At 44.6% G+C, this 21,998-nt stretch overlaps 1 protein-coding gene across 1 annotated transcript in view; it reads left to right on the top strand.

Annotated features, from left to right (window-relative positions):
- The window catches only part of DYNC1H1 (dynein cytoplasmic 1 heavy chain 1), a 3,754,902-nt gene that overhangs the window by 1,713,648 nt on the left and 2,019,256 nt on the right, over positions 1 to 21,998 (top strand). The window contains exon 42 of the mRNA XM_044073590.1: positions 543 to 755. Within this exon, the coding sequence (XP_043929525.1) occupies positions 543 to 755 (213 nt within the window). The remainder of the gene's footprint in view (positions 1 to 542; positions 756 to 21,998) is intronic.

Genomic DNA, 21,998 nt, shown 5'->3' with positions numbered 1-21,998 from the left:
TGTCTGGTACTTTAGTTTTGTTGGCTAATTTTCTTTTAATTTTTGCATGTATAAACCTGTCTCTCTTCTGCTGTCAGTTTGTTTTTGAATTGATTCTCATCTGCACTTCAGTTGTTTCCTGTCACTTGCATTTTTAACTACATATTTCTTTTTACTGTGTTTTGTATTTATTAGCTTTTCTCAGAAATTCAAAAGCCAAGTACTTGCAGGAATGTCATAATTTGTGTTGAGGCACACTCAGCTGTTTTTTCTGTTTGTGTATCACAAGTAAAATATGCTGAGGACAAATTTTAAGGTCTTTTGTAAAAGCGATGCTTCTTTGCCGCCACATGAAGTGGGCATTATGGCCTTATTTTAAAATGTAACTTTTGAAAACCTAGTGGTTGTCTGAGTACAATTAGTTCTTTCATGCTTTTTATCACGCAAGTTAATTTTATAATTGGTGATCTGTTACTTCAGAGGCATTGTAGTGATACCTTTTTTCATTAAATCATCATACATAAAAAGTAATGCTTTCTTTTTTCTTTTTTTTTTTTCTGTAGATTTTGATCCAGAGTGTTTGTGAAACAATGGTACCAAAGCTGGTTGCTGAAGACATTCCTCTGCTCTTTAGTCTGCTGTCTGATGTTTTCCCTGGTGTTCAATATCACCGTGGGGAAATGACTGCACTTCGGGAAGAGCTTAAGAAAGTTTGCCTGGAAATGTACCTTACCTATGGTGATGGAGAAGAAATTGGTGGAATGTGGGTAGAAAAGGTACTGTATATATATGTGTGTGTGTGTGTATATATATATATATATATATATATATATATATGTGTGTGCATGTATATATGTTGTAAATGGGCACATGGCTACAGTTATACACAGTTGAATGGATGGATTGCGTCAAGAAAATAAGCCTACACAAAATTCAGTTTAAGCTTTGTAAAATCAGGTAAATACTTAATTTCTGCTATGTGCTCAGACCTGTTAGAAGTCATTTTAGAGATCAAACCTTGTAACAGGTTTGGTATCCATTTCAGCTTGTTCTAGAGAATTTAACTCTACTTATGCATTTCATTTGACTTTCTAGAAACTTAATGTATAATCTTGAGAAGGATGACAGATATTTTGCTGTTCATTTAACAAGACAAATCTGTTAAATGGATGCTTAAGATTATTTGCTTATTTTTGTAATGTTAATGTTGCTCATTTCTCTTTGACATTTAACATGTTTTGAACAAGCATGCCTTTACTTTCTGCCTTGAAGTAGCTCTGAAGTGAACTGACGGGGGAATATTTTTGTGTATTTTAAGTTGAGCGGTAGTGGTTGATTTGGATTAGACTTAAGTGATTAGTGTTATTTTTCTGATTTTTACAGTATAATGGGCCAGTTATTGCCATATTACCCTAATTATTTTTCAGCAAAGACTATTTTCCTCATTGCAGTCCATCTCTAATGTGACATTAGATTGCTTTTCCATTTGTTTCCTGCTGTCATGGTCTCAGATTGGCAGTACCCTTAGTTATTCCTTTAGGCGTCTGTGATGAGCGATGTAATAACCTGATTCCCATAGATTTTTAATTACAAGATGCTCAACAGAGTTGCAGTGCCTTTTTTGTTTTTGCTAGATGCAGCAACCACAGTGTGATTTTTCTCTGAGCCTCCACTGAAAAGGGATTCCCACCCAGTCAAACTTTCTCAGTAAAAAGGAATGGGGGAAAGAGTAAATTGTAAAACTTTTGGTTTTAGTTTTAAGTACCCCCCTTTACTCTGAGTCTGTCGGGTTTCTGCCCTCTGATAACTATGTTGCCTAATCTTTGAGTAAATGTTAAATCGATAGAACTTGTTGCCCTGCCAGGTATGAAGTCTTAAGATCTCCTTTTACTTGGATATTGTATCCCATCTACAACAATGTATATAGATAATCCTGAAAATGAATTTAGCACGAGTGTGTGACTATTGGTCATTACAGTTCTGGCTCTAAAGATTTTTAAAAGATATATGTTTTACACTGACTTGGTGAACAAGACACAACTCTAATGTGCAGTAACATAAAGAAAAAAAAGTTTCAGTTTTACTGTCCTTGTTGAAACCTGCATAATGTAATATTTGTCCATATGACATCGTTTCCATCATTTCCGTCGTTAAACTGGTACTATCTTGCAAGAATAACATCTGAATTAAGTATTTCAGTAGAAGGTTGGATTGTGTGCATCATTAGAATACCAGCAGCTAAACTGGGTGCCACATGAACTATAAACTGCAGCAGCATTAGTATCAACTGTTAAAAAGCTGCCCCATTTGACAGTTTCCATGTGTGTTGGACTGTTTTCCCTAGCCCTCGCATACCCTTTATATTACCATGAAGGGTGCACTGTGAGGCAGGAGACTAACCAACTGCTGGATTAAAGTTGCCTCCAGTATTGTGTGATTTTTAGAATTTATATTGGGGAAGACTGTGATACAGCATATCACTGCTCCTTCCCATACCTTTGAATTAAACAAATTGTGATTTTTGTTCTGGTGTTTACCTTCTGATGCAACTTTCATGTATCCCTTCTTTTCAGGAGTTTCATCTCTTAATGACATTTGATATTCTGCATTTTAAGCCCTCCATTTGGAATTTTTAGATCTATCTTGATACTTTGGAAGACCGATAAGATAATTAGAAAAATTCCAAAAAGAAGCTGTTGGGGGTGGCGGTGGGGGGAGAGATTGAGGATTCTACCTCAGTGACCATGCAGGAGAAATGAAACTGACAACTTCAGCCAAGAAATTACAGATATACAATTTAAAATCTTAAAACAAAATTTTGGCAATTGTCTGTAGAAAGGATTCATATTTTAGAAACAGACATATGGACTACAAGGGGGCAAATGTGCACTGTTGGAAGTTGGTCCAGGAGAGCCCAGTTAAGGCTTTCTAGGCCGTATCTGGTATGTTTTCTTTCGCAAATGGATTATTTATCCTTGAAAGGATCCGTAATATTGGACTTTGATGCAGAATCCATAAAGTGGCGGCAGAAGGTCGGCAGGGGGGAGAGCTGTCCCATATGTTGTGTAAAGCACATAGGTTTTCCTCTAAAATAATGTCTGAGGTGTCGAAAAGTAAAACAGTCTAATTACCTTGATCAAAAGATGTTAAGTTGTCTATCTTGCCTTCATTCTTGCTGGTTGGGTTCGGAACCAATCCTCTGCTCCGACTCGGCCATCTTTGAAAGCTCGAGAGCTGCTTACTGGCTTGAGGCCCTTTATATCCCATGATGCCTGGTGCTAGATACCCAGATCTCGTTTGCCGCGAGGTTGTTCTACTGGCTCAGGTCGTATAAAGCTTTATTATTGTATTTTTTTCTTCTAAAAGCTGTCATTTTTAGTGTAGAATTAGTCGTTAGTTTAGACTTTTGTATTGTAACTAGTTTCTTCTCTTCTGTTAGCTTTTCCCAAGAAACTCGTTTAAGTTAGAGTTCCCCCTCCCCCCTTCTCTCCCTTTCCTTAGAAAGGCTTTTCCATTTTAGTTAGAGGTTAACCTTTCTCTCTATCTCTTCAAAAAAAAAAAAAAAAGAAATTCTTCTATTAACTGTTAAAGTTTAGTGATAGTTTTTCTATAGTTTTTGTTGTAGTGGTACTTGTAGTGGGTTGTGGTAACTATAGTGTGTTACATTTTACTGGATGGTTACTTTAACCTATCTGTGTGTGTTCTTGTCCTTGGCTTTCCACCAGGATGTCCAAGGATCCTAAACTGTCCGGATTCAGGAAGTGTGACTCATGCTGTCAGAGGATGTCTCTGACAGATGGTCACACTTCTTGTGTTTATTGTCTGAGCGCTGTGCACCTGCAGGACTCTCGTTCAATCTGCCATGCTTTCAGTCCAAGAGTCCTGCAGGAGCGCAAAAATAAATTGATCCTGAGGGGTATGCTTAAACCCCAAGATTCACCGGCGAAGGCTCAGCCCGTGAAATCTTCCAGGCCACCTAAACCGTCTGCTCCCAGTTCGGAGCCGTCGTTGGGTGAAGCCACACAATTCATCTCTGCTCCGGCTGGAACCGATGTCCCTCCCTCCCAGTCGGCTCCGACACGGTCTTCGGAGCCAGCTGAGAGTCAAAAGAGATCCAGGTCTCCTCCTTTGGAGTTGATACGTTTGGCTCCGAAGTCGCCCCTGCTCCAATCGGAGCGGAGTCATCGATCATCCCACTCTTCTCGGTCCCCTAGACTTTCCGACCATGACTTGGAAAGAGTGGTCAGTAGACTGTTAAAATTGCAGGCCCTAGCCAAAATGTTGTCCAGCCCTCCTCATCAGGATTCGGCCCCGTCCACAGCTGTCGATATTCCTCCTCCAACTCATCCTATGAGCTCGGAGCCGGAGCTCGTTGGGGTTCGAGTCATGGAACTGTCGTTGCAGATACCCTTTTTTTTGGTTCCGTCGTCTGCTCCGATCCCTCCCATGGTACCTTCCCTGGAGGGATCTGGGTGCCGAGACTCCCTAGTCTACTCCGAGGGGGCGAGTGGCATTGGACCCTTGTCCGACCCCACTCTCCCTCTAGATTCTTCGGCTCAGGTAAGCTCTGCTCCCTCATCTGTCTTGGAGCCATCCTCCTCTGTGTGGGGCGGTCTTCTGGTTTCTTCGGAGCCTGAGCCTTCTCTGTGTCCAGGCAGGGATGCCTTTGAGGTGATGAGGAGTGTACTGGCCCCTGAGTCAGTCCCACGATCGACCCCATCAGCTCCTCCCCCTATGGTGCCTGCGTCAGCCTCTGCCCCTCTTCCAGACTCCAAGCGTGGGGATCCAGCACTCCAGGACACCCCCTTTGGGTGTATCCTCCTCTTCCGAGGCCTCCCCTGATCATTCAGAGGAGCCACCTCGCAAGAGAAAATGCAAGAGGAAGCATGTTGACTCCCCTGAGTCTGTCACATCGGATACCAACTTAGAGGAGTCGGAAGGGTCCCCAGGATCCCCCTCTGAAGATGTCTCCTTCTCAGACATCCTTGAGATGCTTAGGCAGAGGGGGGAACTGGACTACCCTAAGCCCTTCCGAGGATGTCTGTATTCCTGGATGCGTTTGGATCCCGACCTTCCACCTCCTGGGTATCTCCGCCTTTCGACCCACTGATGTCTGTGGTGGCTTGGAAGGCATGAGCGGCTCCAGACACAGTGGAACCGACCCCTAGAAGACCTGCCAAATTCATCACTGCCCCGCAGGGTAAACAGTTCTTGACCAAGTGTCCACGTTGATGCCATGGTGGTAGCAGCGGCCACAAAGAAGGAGTTGGCTGAAACTTCATCTGTCCATCCCCCTAACAAGGAGTCCAGGACGAAGGACAAATATGTGAAGCGAATGTTCTCGTCGGTGACCTTTTCCATGCGGTCCCTGAATTACCTGTGCCATTTTACCTGTCTTCAGAGGGATCTCCTGAAAGAGCTTGGAGATGCCCTCCAAGATCCATCAGTTGAGGGGGCCCAGGCTTAGGCAGCCTCCCAGCTGGCGACTCTTAATTCAGTAGTAAACTCCTCCATGAGGCTCATTTCGTATGCAGCCGATGGGGTGAGTAGAGCCGCAGGCACTGGTGTGGCCCTAAGCAGGCACGCTTAGATGCGGCTATGTAACTTTGTGGAACCTTTCAGAGCATCTTTCACCAACACCTCCTTTGATGGTTCCTCTCTCTTTGGATCACAGGTGAAGGATACCCTTACCAGGTGTGAGCAGGAAGGCAAGACTCTCTGCTGTAGGAGTCCGTTTTTCCACTCCTTCCAGTCCATATCCCAAGGGTCAGAAGAGTGGAAAAATGTGGTTCCGGAAATCCCAGGGATCCTTGCCAGACACACATGGTGAGTTTCCTTCCAGGGGCAGCGGAGGGAACAATAACAGATGATGCCCTCGTGGCAGAGGGGGGTCCGCAAAACCAGGGCAGCAGAGAATCTTTATCTGACAAGCCCTTCCAGCATCCCTGAAGGGTTGCCTGGCTGCTCACCTCTGGAGGCAGTCGGGGGAAGATTATTGCTGTACCCAAGAGCCTGGCAAGACACAACACAAGACAAATGGGTGCAGTCCGTCATATCCGGAGGCTACAGAATTCCCTTCGTTTGCACCCCCTTAAGGTCAAATAAGTCCCTTCCAGACGTTCCACCCACTCTAAGGGACCAAGCAGTGCAAGAAGTGTCAAAACTGCTAAGAAAAAGCGCCATCCAGCAAGTCCCAGCAGACCAACAAGGATCTGGAATTTACTCAAGGTTCTTTTTGGTACCAAAAAAGACAGGGGACTGGAGACCCATTTTGGATCTCAGCAGATTAAACAAGTTTGTACAAAGAACGAAGATCCGGATGGTCACGCTTCAGTCCATTTTACCCTTTCTGGGTCAGGACAATTGGATGTGCTCTATAGATCTTCAGGATGCGTACTACCACATCAAAATGGACAGACGCTCTCAAAGATTTCTTCGCTTCCGGCTGGGAGCCAGCCATAATCAGTTCAGAGCTCTGCCCTTTGGTCTCACCACAGCCCCCAGGGTGTTTACCAAATGTATGGCAGTAGTTACCGCTCACCTGAGATGGCAAGGATTCCAGGTGTTTCCATATCTCGCCGACTGGCTCCTCACTGCTACCACCAGACATCACCTTCTGCGAGCCAGTGACTGCACTATCGACACTTGCTGCATGCTTGGTATCACAATAAATTTCGAAAAGTCTGCATTGTCGCCCTGTCAGTCTATCACCTTTATAGGCGCAAATTTAAATACCAAAGACATGTTAGTGAGCCTCCCACCAGACAGGGTGTTAGTGATTCGTCAGCATGTCAGGGTTTTATTAGCATGCAAAAGGATTCAAGCCAGGTTTGTCCTTCAAACGTTAGGTCTCATGGCAGCAGCGATCGTACTTATCCCTCTAGCTCGTTTTCACATGAGGATTCTCCAGTGGCTTCTTTTCACCCAGTGGTCCTTCCAACAACTTCCCACGTCTTACATTATGATCATTCAGGCATGCAAGAAGGCATGCAAGAAGCACCTTGCGAGGTGAATGGTCTCCACATCAGTGCTCCACAGCAGACCATTTGTTCTCCCCCTCCAGTGGCTATGGTGACCATGGACACCTCCCTGATCGGGTGGGGGAGCATTATCAGGGTAAAACCGTCCAAGGCACCTGGCAACCTCACGAGTATCATCTGTACATATATGTCTTGGAGATGAGGGCCGTGCTCTTAGCGTTGCAGGCTCTTCAGGACTCTCTTCCTACCGGGACCATTGCAGTTCAAACGGACAACATGTCCGTAGTGTGGTACATCAACAAGCAGGGCGGAACCAAGTCCCTACCCCCCCTATGTCAAGAAGCACTTGAGACTCTGGCAGTGGGCGATCTCTTCCCAACGGTTTGATTGCAGTGCACATCCCTGGGAGGTCCAACGTCATAGCAGACACTGAGCAGAGCAATTCTCATGCCTCACGAGTGGTCTCTGAATCAGGTAGTTGCAGACCAAATCTTCCGCAAATGGGGCCAACCTTGCTGCGACCTCTTTGCAACTCCCTTCAACAGCAAGTGCAGCAATTTCTTTTCTCTCCTTCCACTTCCCAGACATTCCCCCAGAGATGCTCTAGTCCACAATTGGCCCCAGGGACTTATTTATGCATTCCCTCCTTCCCCCTCATCCCGAAGCTAATTCAGAAGGCTACCGTTGTGGGTTGCAAAATGATCCTCATTGCTCCTTACTGGCCTCTACAAATATGGTTCCCGTTCCTGCATAGTTATCTTCTCGAGCAGCCTTGGACTCTGGACCTAGTTCCAGACCTCCTGATACATTAATCGGGCGGGCTGCACCAATCCCTACACTCTCTCCAGCTCATGGCTTGGTTGCTCCACTTCCAACCTTAGCCAGGCTCCCAGATATCTCCCCCTCTGTGCGTGAAATTCTTTTGTCATCACACAAGTCTACGACCAGAAAAACTTAAGTAAGTTCAAATGTTTTTCTTCCTGGGCAGAGTCTAAAGGTATAGACCCCTTTTCAGCCCCCGTACACTACATTTTGGAATTTCTCGCAGAGCTCTTCTATGCTGGGTCCGCTTCCGCTTCAATTAGAGTTCAGTTAGCTGCAATTTCTAATTTTCACATTGGCCTTTCGGAAAACAGTATCATGTCCCATAAGCTGTGTAAAGCCTTTCTCAAAGGAACCACTCTACTCAGGTTCCCAGTGAGAGAGCCTCCACTACCGTGGGATCTAAATTTGATTTTAGCTTTGCTAATTTTGCCCCCTTTTGAACCTGCAGCTTCTTATCTTGGAAAACCCGTTTTGTGGTAGCTATTACTTCAGCCAGAAGAGTTTCGGAACTACAGACTCTTTCTATCTATCCCCCATACCTCATGTTCCACATTGTCAGGGTTGCTGTTAGGACTAATCCTTCCTTCCTTCCTAAGGTCTCTTCAGAGAGCAACTTGAATTGGTCCATAGACCTTCCTGTGTTTTTCCCCTAACCACTCCAGTAGGGCGGAATATAAGTTGCATCATTTAGATGTTCACAGGCAGCTACGCTTTTATTTGCATAGAACCAAAGACATTAGAAAATCAGATCAACTTTTCCTGTCTTATGCAGTAGGTAAGCAAGGTCTCCAAGGTAACCTTATCCAGGTGGTTGACTTCTATTATCACATTCATATACCAACTCAGGAATAAAGAATTACCAGTCAAACCAAAAGGTCACTCCACCAGAGCTTTAGCTACTTCGGTGGCCTTTCAGGCTAGGTTGCCCATGGAATCTATTTGTGCTGCGGCTACATGGGCCAACCCACATACTTTCATTTCGCATTACAAGTTGGATTTGGTTTCCAGGAGCAGAGCTGATTTTTGGTTCCACTGTTCTGAAGAGTCTTTTCCGATGAGCCACACAGGATTTTAGGTGCTAGGGACACTGTCCCAACCAGCAAGAATGAAGGCGAGATAGACAACTAACATAAAGAAGTTATGTACCTACCATAACGTTCCATGTTAGTTGCCTTCTCGTCTTCTTTCTTGCGTCCCACCCTCCATCCCCCGTCTTAGTGGACCGAGAAGAGTTGTTCTTGACATTTTCACTGGCTGAGTCTTCTCTGGCTATTCCTCTCTGACTAGTAGTCTCCCCAGTAGGATTTTTGCATTCTAGGATAGGATTCCTTTATTATTATTATGTCTGCAGTTAGATTTGCCAAACGAGATCTGGGTATCTAGCGCCAGGCATCATGGGATATAGGGGGCCTCGAGCCAGTAAGCAGCTTTCGAAGATGGCCGAGTCGGAGCCGAGGATCGGCTCCGAACCTAACCAGCAAGAAAGAAGGCGAGAAGAAGACAACTAACATGGAACGTTATGGTAGATACATAACTTCTTTTTAAAACTCTTTGGGCATTTCAGCAGTACTGTTAAGCTGTTGAAAAGCTTTCCAAAGAGGTTAAGGCACACTGAGCAGTTTGAGTTTCTAGTTTGGAGTTGCATCATTACCTGCCACCTTCTTTTCAAAAGTGATAGGGTGGAATTGCAGGATTTCATCAGTCTAGTCCGTCTTTATGCTGGCCAAGGGCATTTTGCTGGATTCCACAGTGCATAAGGGAGCTACCTTTAGTTCCTTCATACTCATTGTGTCAGCGGTATCAGTTTCACCCCTGTATATCACAGGAGTTGGAACCTTGAGATTAGAATCACCAGGCTCTTTTAGGACCAGAGGAATAATAGACCTATTCTGGTGAGATCTGGAGAGCACTCTTTTAAGGAACCGTGGGCGAAGGCTTCCTCCAGGCCCCCTAAGAGGAAGAGAAACTGTAAGCCGCAGCACTTTGATCCCCTGGAAGATTTTTCTAGTTGTTATTACATCTGCTGGATGAGTATCTGAACTCCAGGCTTTGTCTTGCCAGACAGCCACCATGTATTATCTGTCATAAAGACAAGGTTTCTCTCTGCCCCCAAACACTTCTTTCTTCCAAAAGTAGCTTCTGAATTCTTCCTTAACCAGTCCATTAACTTACCAGTTTTTTGTCCAAAATTCACCAGTAAAAGTGAGTACATGGCACTTCTGCTGGATGTTGAGACAACTGAGATTGTATCTCCATAGAATGAAAACTTTGGAAATATGACAAGTTTATTTTTTTTCCAAGAGCTAAGTTGAGACAGTTTGTGTCAAAGTTCACATTAATTCCACCTAAAACGTGCCTTTTCAGCACTTCTGTGGATCCCTAGTGATATCTGCATTGCTTACTGTACTTATTTCCTTGTTTCACTTGAAAGAAAGTTACTGTTTGTCGTTTTTGCATTTAAGTTACCTGTAACACATTGCATTTAAGTTACCTGGCACTTGCTCACTAAAGCAATTATATAAGTCATCACTAAAAAATTAAAAGCACTACACCCTCACAAACTCCCCTTGAGTACCTTGTTCCCCATTGGCCCTTTTTTTTCAACTATAAAGGAATTCCAAATACTATTCTAGCATATCCAAAGGTCAGTTGTCAATCTCCTCTCCGGTCCATCTGGTGAATCTGGGAATCTTGAGGCAATGTTACAACTGCCTCATGTACACTGACAACCCTCTCCTCCTCCCAACAAATTCCAACTCATGTGAGAGATGCAACCATATAGCCAAACTGGAGGCTAAGCTCTCTCAACTCAGTACTGGCGTAACCAATCAGGAGGAGAAGGAAACCACACTCACTACAATTCCAGTCTCACATAGACCTACTATGACAGCAAACCAAACACATAAACACACAAAAACATACTCAGAGGCTCTAAATAAAAATCTGCCTAAGCAGCAGAGACCTCCAAAGCAGACACCCAAGCAACCGCTACCCCAAAACAAAACACGTGCAACACATAGCTCACAAAGCCAGTGTGCCGAACAGTCACAACCCTTAAGGCTAAACAAACACACCTGATACACTTGTAATAGATGACACTATCATCAGGCACACTGACGTCCCACTCACCAGGCTGAACAAGGAGTAGGTCACGGAGAGCTGCCTGTCTGGCGCTAGGATCTGCCACATAACACAAGCACTCAGGTCACTCCAAGGCAAGTTCAAGTATGACTGTCATTGTCCATGCTGGTGTGAATGACCTGAGATGTACCTCCCTGGACTACATGAAAAGAGACAGAGGAGCTCTCTGAGCATGTAGCCCAGGCCGGTATGACCCTGACCTTGAGTAGCATCTTACCCTCACCAAGAATGATGCCACAATATGAAGACAAGATGATAAATTTCAACAATTGGCTTAAGTATTGGTGTCATTCAAAGGGGATCCAATGCCTGTCAGCCTGGGATGACATGCTCGACAAGCCACGATGCTTCGCTAGGGACGGCTTGCACCAGTCACCCCTGGGCTTTCGGATATTGGCAAAGGCTCTTGCTACCCCCATAGTGCCTTTTTTAGGCAAGGCTCAAAAGACAAACCCACTTCCATAGGTATCACAAGGGATAAGAAACTGAGTAATGATACTCAACGTCAGAAGTCTAAACCTCAAGATGCACGCATTCGAAACTCTCCTTAGCATGGAGAACATCGATATCTGTGCAGTAACATAAACCTGGTTCAAGGCTCCCGAGAGCACCCCAGCACTACCAGGTTATACCTCATACCATGCTTTTCGGCCCCAAAACTTGGACCGAACCACAAAAGGAGGGGGGGAGTATCAATATTAGTCAAAGATACCCACACCTCCAGGTTGGTGGCACAGCAGGAAGCATCAGAGACTATCCATGTGCAACTAACAGTGGGTAAAACTGCCTTCCAGTTTATAGCCTGCTACAGACCACCCTCCCAAACCCAGGAACCCCACTCTGCCTTCCTGAGAACACTGGAAAATATGAAGGTCTCTCCAAACACCATTATATTGGGCGACTTCAACTACCCAAACATAGACTGGGAGCATTACTCTATCTCCAACACCCTAGCCCAAAGGTTCCTAGAATTTATAAACTCAAATGCTATGGAACAACTTGTTACCACTCCCACAAGAGGGGAAAACATACTGGACCTGATCATCACCAACATGGGGACTCTATGCTCTAGGCCAGAAGTGTATCCGTCACTGGTAAGCTCAGACCATAAACTAATCTCACTGGATATTCACATCCCGACCCCACCCCCTGCCCAGAAAACCACAGTGAAAAATGTCTCTAAAGCAAATTTCACACTCCTCAAAACCGAGGTGGAATCCTTCAAAGCCCCCTGGCCTGTAGAAAATACGGCCCAGACCGCAGAATCCTTTATAAACGCTTTCTATGAACACCTTCAGGAATGCATGGATCATGCATTCCCAAATAAAACCAAGACCCAATCCTCCAAAGACAGATGGTCCTGTCTGGTGGACCCCAGCCATAAACGAGCTATACAATAGAAGGAGGAAGCTACTACATGATAGAGCAAAATCCCAAAAAGGGAAGGCATCTCTGATCAGTATTAGCAAAAAACTACGGGCACTCATAAAATCGTCTAAGGCCAGCTTCGAGAGAAAAATTGCATGGGACACTAAGGATAGTCCTTTAGCTATGTTAGGAACCTGGGTGGGAATTAGTCCAAAATGACAAAAAATACACCGAACCCACAGACATTGCCAACATCCTAGCTGACAGGTTCAGAGCATGTCAGACTCCAAACCAGTTACAAGTGGCGTCCCACAAGGCTCAGTCCTGGGACCTGTCTTGTTCGGTATATATTTCTCGGAGGTACAGGCCAACACGGAAGGACTGGGGCTGACCAAATTCGCAGATGACTGCAAACTGGTCGCCATAATCGACTCTCCAGCCGGCACAAGCATCCTCCAAAAGGGCCTCATAGAAACAGACAACTGGTGCCAGAGCCATGGCCTCAAGCTAAACGCCAAAAAGTGTATAGTCATCCCCTTTGGCAAAAAACAAAGTGCCCACAAATTACCACATAGGTGGTAATCCATTAAGTACAGAAGAAGTAATTAGGGACCTGGGGACCCAAGTTGATAGCAGTCTCTCATTTGACAACCACGTGGCCAAAGTGGTTAGCAAAACATTTTATATAGCCCACCTAATCATGAAGGGATTCACATCTAGATCAGGAGAGGTCATCGTGCCTCTTTACTCATCCCTCATCAGGCCCATAATTGAGTACAATGCCCCTTTTGGGATGTACCTTACCAGACACCTGCAGCAACTGGAAAGACCCCAAAAGTACCTCACCAAGAGGATCAAAGGGCTCAAACAGATGCCATATGCTGCCCGGTTAAAGAAACTCCAGCTCTACTCAGTGGCATAATGCCTGCTCAGAGGCGATCTGTGCCTGACGTATAAAGCCATGTCCAACCTGGAATTAATGGACATGCTTTACCTCAGAAAATCCAAATCCCATCGAGCTATGTGCTCGAGAGACCTGAACCTCAGCACTGAAATAAATATGACATGCTAGAGGGACAGATTCATAACCCAGAGGCTCCCTTCACTCTGGAATAAAATCCTAGTCCAGGTTAGGCAGAGTCCCTCATTGACTCTCTTCAAGAGGAATCTTGATGAGTGGATGGGAGATCGTAGGTTTACCCCCGGGTATCACTTCTGTGTCACTGTTAGACAGAGGCACAGTATACTAACCTCGAAAAAGGGCATAGCAAAATTAATTTAAAATGGGTGGCGAAAGCCAAACACACTCTGGCTAAGCTTATAAATGCCCTAGGGCAGATAGCCTAGTATGAACCTATGAACCTATCATGGTGGCTCACTGATCTGTATCTCATGTTTATAAACAAAAAGGTCTGACTTTACATAACCACCATGAGCTCATTCCACAAGGTCAATCTCCACTTCCTCTGCCTTTCTATCCAAAACTTCTATAAATATTTGTGCTGCTGCTACTTGGTCCAGTCTTTGTACTTTCATAGCTCATTACAAATTTGATTTGATATCATTTCTAGAAACAAAGCAGCATCTAGTTCTGCTCTACTCTGAAATATCCTTCTATGAGACCACCCTAGGGTTATACTAATTGGAGACCTGGACAAAAAAGGCAACATGAGATGCATTGTTATGGTAAGTACATAACTTTTGTGTCTGTGTAGTCTGTTTTTGTCCTTCCTAAACCTACACTCCCTCCTTTCCCACTGGTACAAGATACTACTTGGGTTCATAGATAGTACTAAGCTAACTGCCCTTGCGAGCCATTTTAAGCCTAGCCAGTTATCCCTAAAGAGACTCAAACCCCGCACCGTGTGTTTGTAAGGCAAACACCTTAACCATTAGGCCACCATCCCAACCCTACTATAGCTTTTGTATGACTTGAAGGTATACTCTGTTGGCTTTTTCATTCTTGGAGCTCCAGATAGCTTTGCTGTCATGTTTCTATAGTTTTCTAATTATTTACAGGTCTGTCTGTCGCACGTTGATGTAAAGGGCCAAACTTGATCCGAGGTAATCTGGAGCTTGGGAAAGGATTTTGGTTAAGGGGAGGAGCTTGAGCTATGCAGCCAATGTCTGAGAAGTGGCTTAAGTTGGATCCGAGGTCAGATCAGACACCTAATGGTTGAGAAAAGACTAAAACAGCACAGATGCATTATTATGGTAAGTACATAACTTTTGTGTTTGCAAATCCCAAAATAGATGGGAATAAGACTGAGGTTTTTGGGGCAGAGGTGAATTTGTCTGGACATCCCCCCAGAAGATGAGTTGGACCCAGTAATTGACTAGATAGGGGATCCTTTCAGGGATTCCATTCCTGTGATCCCTGAAGGTTTGCACAACTGTTCTTCTCAAGGCAGTCCGGAGATGACTACACCCCGGTGTGAATGGCCATCAAAACAGATTCTTGGGTAAGAGGTTAATTTCCTTTTGCAACACTTCCCAGTCCCATCTAGTTATTCCCCCCAACAAAGGAAAGCAGCTTTAAAGGAGGTCCAGAGCCACCTCAGCAAGATAGCTGTTTGAGAATCTCACCAGACCAGAGAGGATCCACATTTTCTTTGGATTCTTTAGTGCCCAGAAAGACCAAGGACCTCATACTGATACTCTTAAGTTGTCTCTACTGTTTTGTAAGGGAGATGATGTTCCTAGGTGGTCATGGCTCAGTCCATATTGCCTTGTATTCAGGCAGAAGACTGGTTGTGTTCTCAGCATTTACAGGATGCTTACCTACATGTCAAGGTAGACCAGACATCAAGATTTTTTTTGCTTGCAGGACAGAGCCGATCTTTTAATTTCGAGCCCTATCTTTTGGTCTCTTAACAGACATCCCCTCCCCAGTGTTCACAAATGTATGCCTCCAGTGATTGCTTATGTGTGTCTTCTAGGGGCATGGATCTTCCTGTACTTAGACAATTAGCTTCTTAACAGCCCCATCTATAGATTAGCTTTTCTGGCAGCAGAGTACTTGCTGCAACCAAATTTGCCTGTCGTCGGAGATCACAGTGAACGTTCAACTTGAATCTTTGCGAGATCTGATTTTAATAGGCTGCTGCATGGATATATGTAGGCAGCTGGTCATTCTGACACAGGAGAGAATTAGATTGATAATTCTGGAGGTCTTGCTTGTACTCCAAGAGCTGTCACCAGCAACCCTAGTTCTCAGGGTGCTTGGACTAATGGCAGCCTTGATATAAATGGTTCCTTGTATCAGCCTTAACATGAAAACTTTGCAGTGGATCCTTCAGTTGCAGTGGGACCATCCCTAACAGCCTGTTTCACAGGATCAGGTTGTCACGGATTGCCAGACAATTTTATCTGTTGATAGAGCCACAAAATCTGTCATTAGGATCACCATTCATCAAGCTAGTACTAGTTGCAGTTGTTACTATGAACGCATCCAACCTTGGGTGCGGAAGGCCCTTCCTAGACAAGACTGGTTTGGCCATTCTCTAGCGACTGGCCTGTGAATTTTCTTTAAACTTAACTCCTCTTCCCGCTTTGCCAAGAGCTTCTTTGACTCGACCATTCTTAAAAAATTTGGGCTAAGGCACCTATGTTAGCTGTCTGATCCTATCCTGGTCTTCCAGTGTCCAGAGAGGACCTGAGAAATGGGGAGTTATTTGCTTAACAGGGTATTGGACTGGAGGCTTGTATTTTGAATGTGGGTGGTGGGGCAGGTGCTTCTGTCTGGAGACCAAATGTAACTGTTATAGCTCAAATTTAAGTGATTAGCTTTGACTTGGAAGCAGTCCCCTCCAAATTGTCACACTCTGAGGTGTCTAAGTGGACTCTCTCAAATTCCCCTTTCTCTTTAACTTGTCATACAAGGTTATATGGCTTAATGTTTGCATACTCTGGAAAATTCAGTAGCAGGGTATGTGTAGGGAGGAGCTACAGCTTAAACATTTTGCTGTCACTAGAGGGTGCCAATGACACCAGTCCTGATGTTCCAGTGTCCGGACAGACAAGAAAAATCTAACATCCCCCATTAAGAACTTTGCGTTTTCTTATTCCATTTGATCCGACTGATGGGTCTTCAGGCCACTTGCTGGATACAAACCAATAAAGTTAGTGCTGCAGCCTCGAACACATCAAATTTTCCCTCACACAATGCGCCTGCCCTAACAAAAAAAAAAAATGCTTCCCCCAGATCTCATTTGAATGTGTTTTCACAACTGTGTAGTGCTCCATTCTCTTAAAATTTGATATTTGTTTTACAAGTTTGAAGTTGTTGCCTTTCTAGCAACAGGATTTTCAGACTCCAGAAAAGACTTAGGACCTTTCTGCACCTCCCACAGCACAGGCCCTTAGCTATACCTCCTGTTCTCTCTGTGGTGGATGATGCTTTCAATGATGTTTGCTCCGCTCCAGATTCTTTACCCCAGCCCCTGCGAAACCAGACAGATTTTACAGGGTGCCAGATACTCATCACCACCTTTACAAGGCCCCACTTGCAGACCCAGAAACTATATCCCAGGGTCGCAAGGCAGTAGCGCGACCACAGCTAAAAACCCTATTCCTTCTGAAAGGGAAGCAAGGTCATTAGACAGATGGGGTAAGAAGGTCTACACTTCAGCTACTCTCTCAGCTAGACCTTTAAACTGTCAGTTTGACATGATACAATACCAAGACTTTATGCTTGATCAGTTAACTAAAAACTAACCACTGATGAATCTCTTGATAAGAAATATGTATTAGAGATGGTAAATAACATACAACAGGTTAGCAACCATTCCTTAAAATGTGGCTATGATGCACTGGAGGCTTCATTTAGATCAGCCATGACAGGCACAGTGATAAGAAGGCATGCATGGCTAAAGAACAAGCTTTACCGGATCATGTTAAAGCTAAGTTGCTAGATGCTCCTATGGACAAGACAAGTTTGTTTGGTACACCTGCCCAGCAGGTTATGAAGAAATGGAAGAAAAGGCAAAATCTGTTCAAACTGTTAAAGATTTCTTGCAGGTTCAACCCCAAGGTTTAGCAGGAACTGGCCTGCCAAAAATTGGTCCTTTCCTGACTCCACAAAATTTCAAAGGGGCAGGAATAGGCGCTCCAGAGGCAGAAACCAATCCAGAGGAGGTGCCTACAGAGGACGACAGTGGCAAGGTAACAACAGAGGCACAGACACAGCCACTGCCACTACATCAGCACAACCACAGTGACTTAATCCTAAATCCGCCTACCAGGAACAAATAGCAGCTCCTCTAGGCGGAAAGTTAACCTTATTTTCAAAGAACTGGCACTACATAACAAAAGACAAGTGGATTTTACAAACCATAGATCAAGGTTACGGTTTCACTTCCACACTTTACCAGTCAAAAGAGGAATGCCAAATCTACCTCCAAATCAAAAACAGAGGCTCTACCAGATAATGGAGTTAGCAAACATGAGAGCTGTGGAAAGAGTGCCAACAGCAGAACAAGGAAAGGGGTTCTACTCAGACTATTCCTAGTTCCAAGAAAGGAAAAATTTGGAGACCAATTCGACATGTCCACCTTAAATACATACATCATTGTCCCAAAATTCAAAATGCTGACCCTACAGCAACTTCTTCCCATGCTGGGCAAGGAGTCTTGGCTGGTAACTCTAGATCTCAAGGAGGCATACCTGCACGTCCCCATTCGACCAATCTGCAGAAGATACCTCAGATTTCTTGCAGGATCAGAGCACTATCAATTCTCAGCATTGCCCTTTGGCTTATCTACTGCCCAGAGTATTCACAAAATGCCTGGCATCAGTAATCGCCCATTGCAGACTACAGGGAATTCAAATTTACCCATACCTGGACGACTGCCTGCTACAAGGGGACAACAAAAGCAAGCTGACAACAGATTTACAAAGGGTCATTTACTTGCTACAAGGACTGGGATCCACAGTCAATTTACAAAAGTCAAGGCTGATACCATCCCAAACAAGGACGTTCTTGGGCTGAATTGGACACAGTACAACAAATGGCATTCCTGACTACAAAAACAAAAAGAACTTCCTCTTTACTTCTTGGCACTAACAAAACTGAACAAGTTAACAGCAAGAAAAGTTCTGCAGGCCTTGGGCTTCATGGCATCATGCATAATCTTGGTCCCATTTGCCAGACTACATATGAGGAAACTACAGTGGTACCTAAAGAATTTATGGTCCCAACACAGACACAGTCTAGAAACAGAAATCCCACTAATTCCATGCTTAAAACAGGAGTTCCTATGGTGGGCACAGGCATGCCAGTCAAACCCAGGCCTACCCTTTGGCAGATGTCAACCAAGCCAGACCATCACAACAGACGCTTCAGACCTAGGCTGGGTCGCCCACATGCTGGACAAATGCGTGCAAGGATTGTGGACACAGGATCAACCGGCCTGCACATCAATCTAAAAGAAATGCTGGCAGTAAAACTGGCAATCCAAAAGTTCAAACCATTTCTCAAAGAGGGCCAGTTGATGATAAGGACAGACAACACCACAGTCATGTGGTACATCAACAAACAGGGAGGCACTCATTCATACCCCCTATGCAGAATGACCTTGGAGCTGTGGACCCTGGCACTCAGCTACAACATTCAGTTACAGGCAATATTTGTACCGGGAAAGACAATACTCTAGCAGACATATTAAGCAGAACCACTTGGATGCCCACGAATGGAAGCTGCACCCGGACATCTTCAAGACCATCTCAAAGAAATGGGGAATGCCACAGATAGACCTATTCGCATCACCTCTCAATCACCAGCTCAAAAATTCTGCACAAGGACATTCCACCCACTAGCATGGAAAGTGGACTCACTCTCCTTCAACTGGAAGGCCCTAACAGCATATGCATTCCCACCTCTTCCTTTGATACACAAGGTACTACTAAAAATCAAGGAAGAACGTCCAAGGATAATCCTGATAGCTCCAAACTGGCCAAGACAGCACTGGTACCCACTACTGAAGAGCATGTCTCGGAACAAAATGTGGCATACACTGATGCCTTTGATGTTAACTCAGAACAACTACAGCATCATACATCCAAACCTAAAAACGCTGCAACTGACTGCATGGAACATCACATAGCAGCAGCTAATCCAGAACTTTCCCAAAGAGTTAAAGACATTATTCTTGAAGCACGCAGACCTTCAACAAGAAGGAACTATGCTGGAAAATGGAAAAGGTTTGTCATTTGGAGTACGGAAAGAGGAAAAGATGTCAAACATAGATATGCCTAACATTCTGGAGTATCTGGCCGAACTTCTTCATTCAGGCCTGTCCTACTCCTCCATCAAGATACATGCATCAGCTATTTCAGCAGAATACAGCTTTGATCCACCTGTTTTTCGCACCCTTTGCTCAGGCAGTTCCTCAGAGGTATCAAGAATGTAAAACCTCCAAGGAAACCACCATTACCAGCTTGGGATTTAAACTTTGTGCTAGAAAAGTTGACACTATCACCCTTTGAACCAGCAGCAACAGCAGACCTACAACACCTGTCATGGAAAACTGCTTTCCTACTGGCAATAACTTCAGCAAGGAGGGTTTCAGAACTACAGGCCTTAATGGCAGTGCAACCCTTCCTAATCTTCCACCAAGATAGAGTGTCCATGAGGACTAATCCTACATTTATGCCCAAGGTGGTATCCAGAGTGTCTTTGAACCAGGCAATCCACCTACCTACCTTCTTTCCCAACCCACAAAACAGAGGGAAAGAATACTGCATACCTTGGATGTACATAGACAGCTACGCTACTACTTGGACAGAACAAAAACAGCAGAAAGACTGACCAACTTTTGTAGCCTATGCAACAGGAAGGGAAGGAAAAGCTATTTCAAACAGACAATCTCCAAATGGATAGGAAACTGCATACGATACTGTTACTCCTTCCATGGAAAACCAATTCCACAGAACATAAGACCTCATTCTACAAGGGCAACAGCCACTACCACAGCCTTCTTACGAGGAGTGGCAACCAAAGACATTATTGAGGCGGCTACTTGGACCTCCGTGCATACATTTGCCAAGCATTATAATTTGCCTCTATATTCCAGATCCCGAGCAGGGTTTGCCACTGCTGTACTGCAAGGGATCCTAAACACACCATAATCTACTTTTATCCTCCTCCCTAGTTGGCTATGGTATTCTACCCACTTGTTATGACTGCAGATGCATCCATGAAGGACATAGTACAGTTTTGTACCTACCATAAATGTAGATGTCCGAACTGGATAGCATCTGCAGTCAGGATACCTCCCTCCTTCCCTCTGTTGTACTCCTAGGGTGTTTACCCTCCTAATAGCTAGCTGTTGGGGGGGGGAGTCTTTTATGGTGTATTTGTTTGTATATATGTACATATATGCTTATTGCTGTGTTTACCTCTCTATTTGGAAACATTGGCATCTATCCAAATTTTTAGCCTGCAAGAGGGCTACTGGCATCTGGGGCAAGAAACACTGAGGAAAATGGCGTCGGCTGATGCTTTTATACCCGAAGACCAACAGAGATGACGTCGGGTGGAGTGCGACATCAGCCGAAGCCAGACCCGGACTTTGGAATCCGGCCGACTGCAGGGCTGCCTGACGACAGGACAACCCACTTGTTATGACTGCAGATGCTATCCAGTTCGGACATCTACATTTATGGTAGGTACAAAACTGTACTTTTGCAAATCCCAAAATAGATGGGAATAAGACTGAGGTTTTTGGGGCAGAGGTGAATTTGTCTGGACATCCCCCCAGAAGATGAGTTGGACCCAGTAATTGACTAGATAGGGGATCCTTTCAGGGATTCCATTCCTGTGATCCCTGAAGGTTTGCACAACTGTTCTTCTCAAGGCAGTCCGGAGATGACTACACCCCGGTGTGAATGGCCATCAAAACAGATTCTTGGGTAAGAGGTTAATTTCCTTTTGCAACACTTCCCAGTCCCATCTAGTTATTCCCCCCAACAAAGGAAAGCAGCTTTAAAGGAGGTCCAGAGCCACCTCAGCAAGATAGCTGTTTGAGAATCTCACCAGACCAGAGAGGATCCACATTTTCTTTGGATTCTTTAGTGCCCAGAAAGACCAAGGACCTCATACTGATACTCTTAAGTTGTCTCTACTGTTTTGTAAGGGAGATGATGTTCCTAGGTGGTCATGGCTCAGTCCATATTGCTTTGTATTCAGGCAGAAGACTGGTTGTGTTCTCAGCATTTACAGGATGCTTACCTACATGTCAAGGTAGACCAGACATCAAGATTTTTTTTGCTTGCAGGACAGAGCCGATCTTTTAATTTCGAGCCCTATCTTTTGGTCTCTTAACAGACATCCCCTCCCCAGTGTTCACAAATGTATGCCTCCAGTGATTGCTTATGTGTGTCTTCTAGGGGCATGGATCTTCCTGTACTTAGACAATTAGCTTCTTAACAGCCCCATCTATAGATTAGCTTTTCTGGCAGCAGAGTACTTGCTGCAACCAAATTTGCCTGTCGTCGGAGATCACAGTGAACGTGTCCAAGTCTCAACTTGAATCTTTGCGAGATCTGATTTTAATAGGCTGCTGCATGGATATATGTAGGCAGCTGGTCATTCTGACACAGGAGAGAATTAGATTGATAATTCTGGAGGTCTTGCTTGTACTCCAAGAGCTGTCACCAGCAACCCTAGTTCTCAGGGTGCTTGGACTAATGGCAGCCTTGATATAA

The sequence above is a fragment of the Protopterus annectens genome, chromosome 6.part0 (assembly GCF_019279795.1).
Source record: "Protopterus annectens isolate FY-2018-M chromosome 6.part0, PAN1.0, whole genome shotgun sequence".
Taxonomy (NCBI): domain Eukaryota; kingdom Metazoa; phylum Chordata; order Ceratodontiformes; family Protopteridae; genus Protopterus; species Protopterus annectens.
The sequence above is the reverse complement of the archived record's forward strand: the minus strand, read 5'-3'. Positions and strand labels throughout refer to the sequence as shown.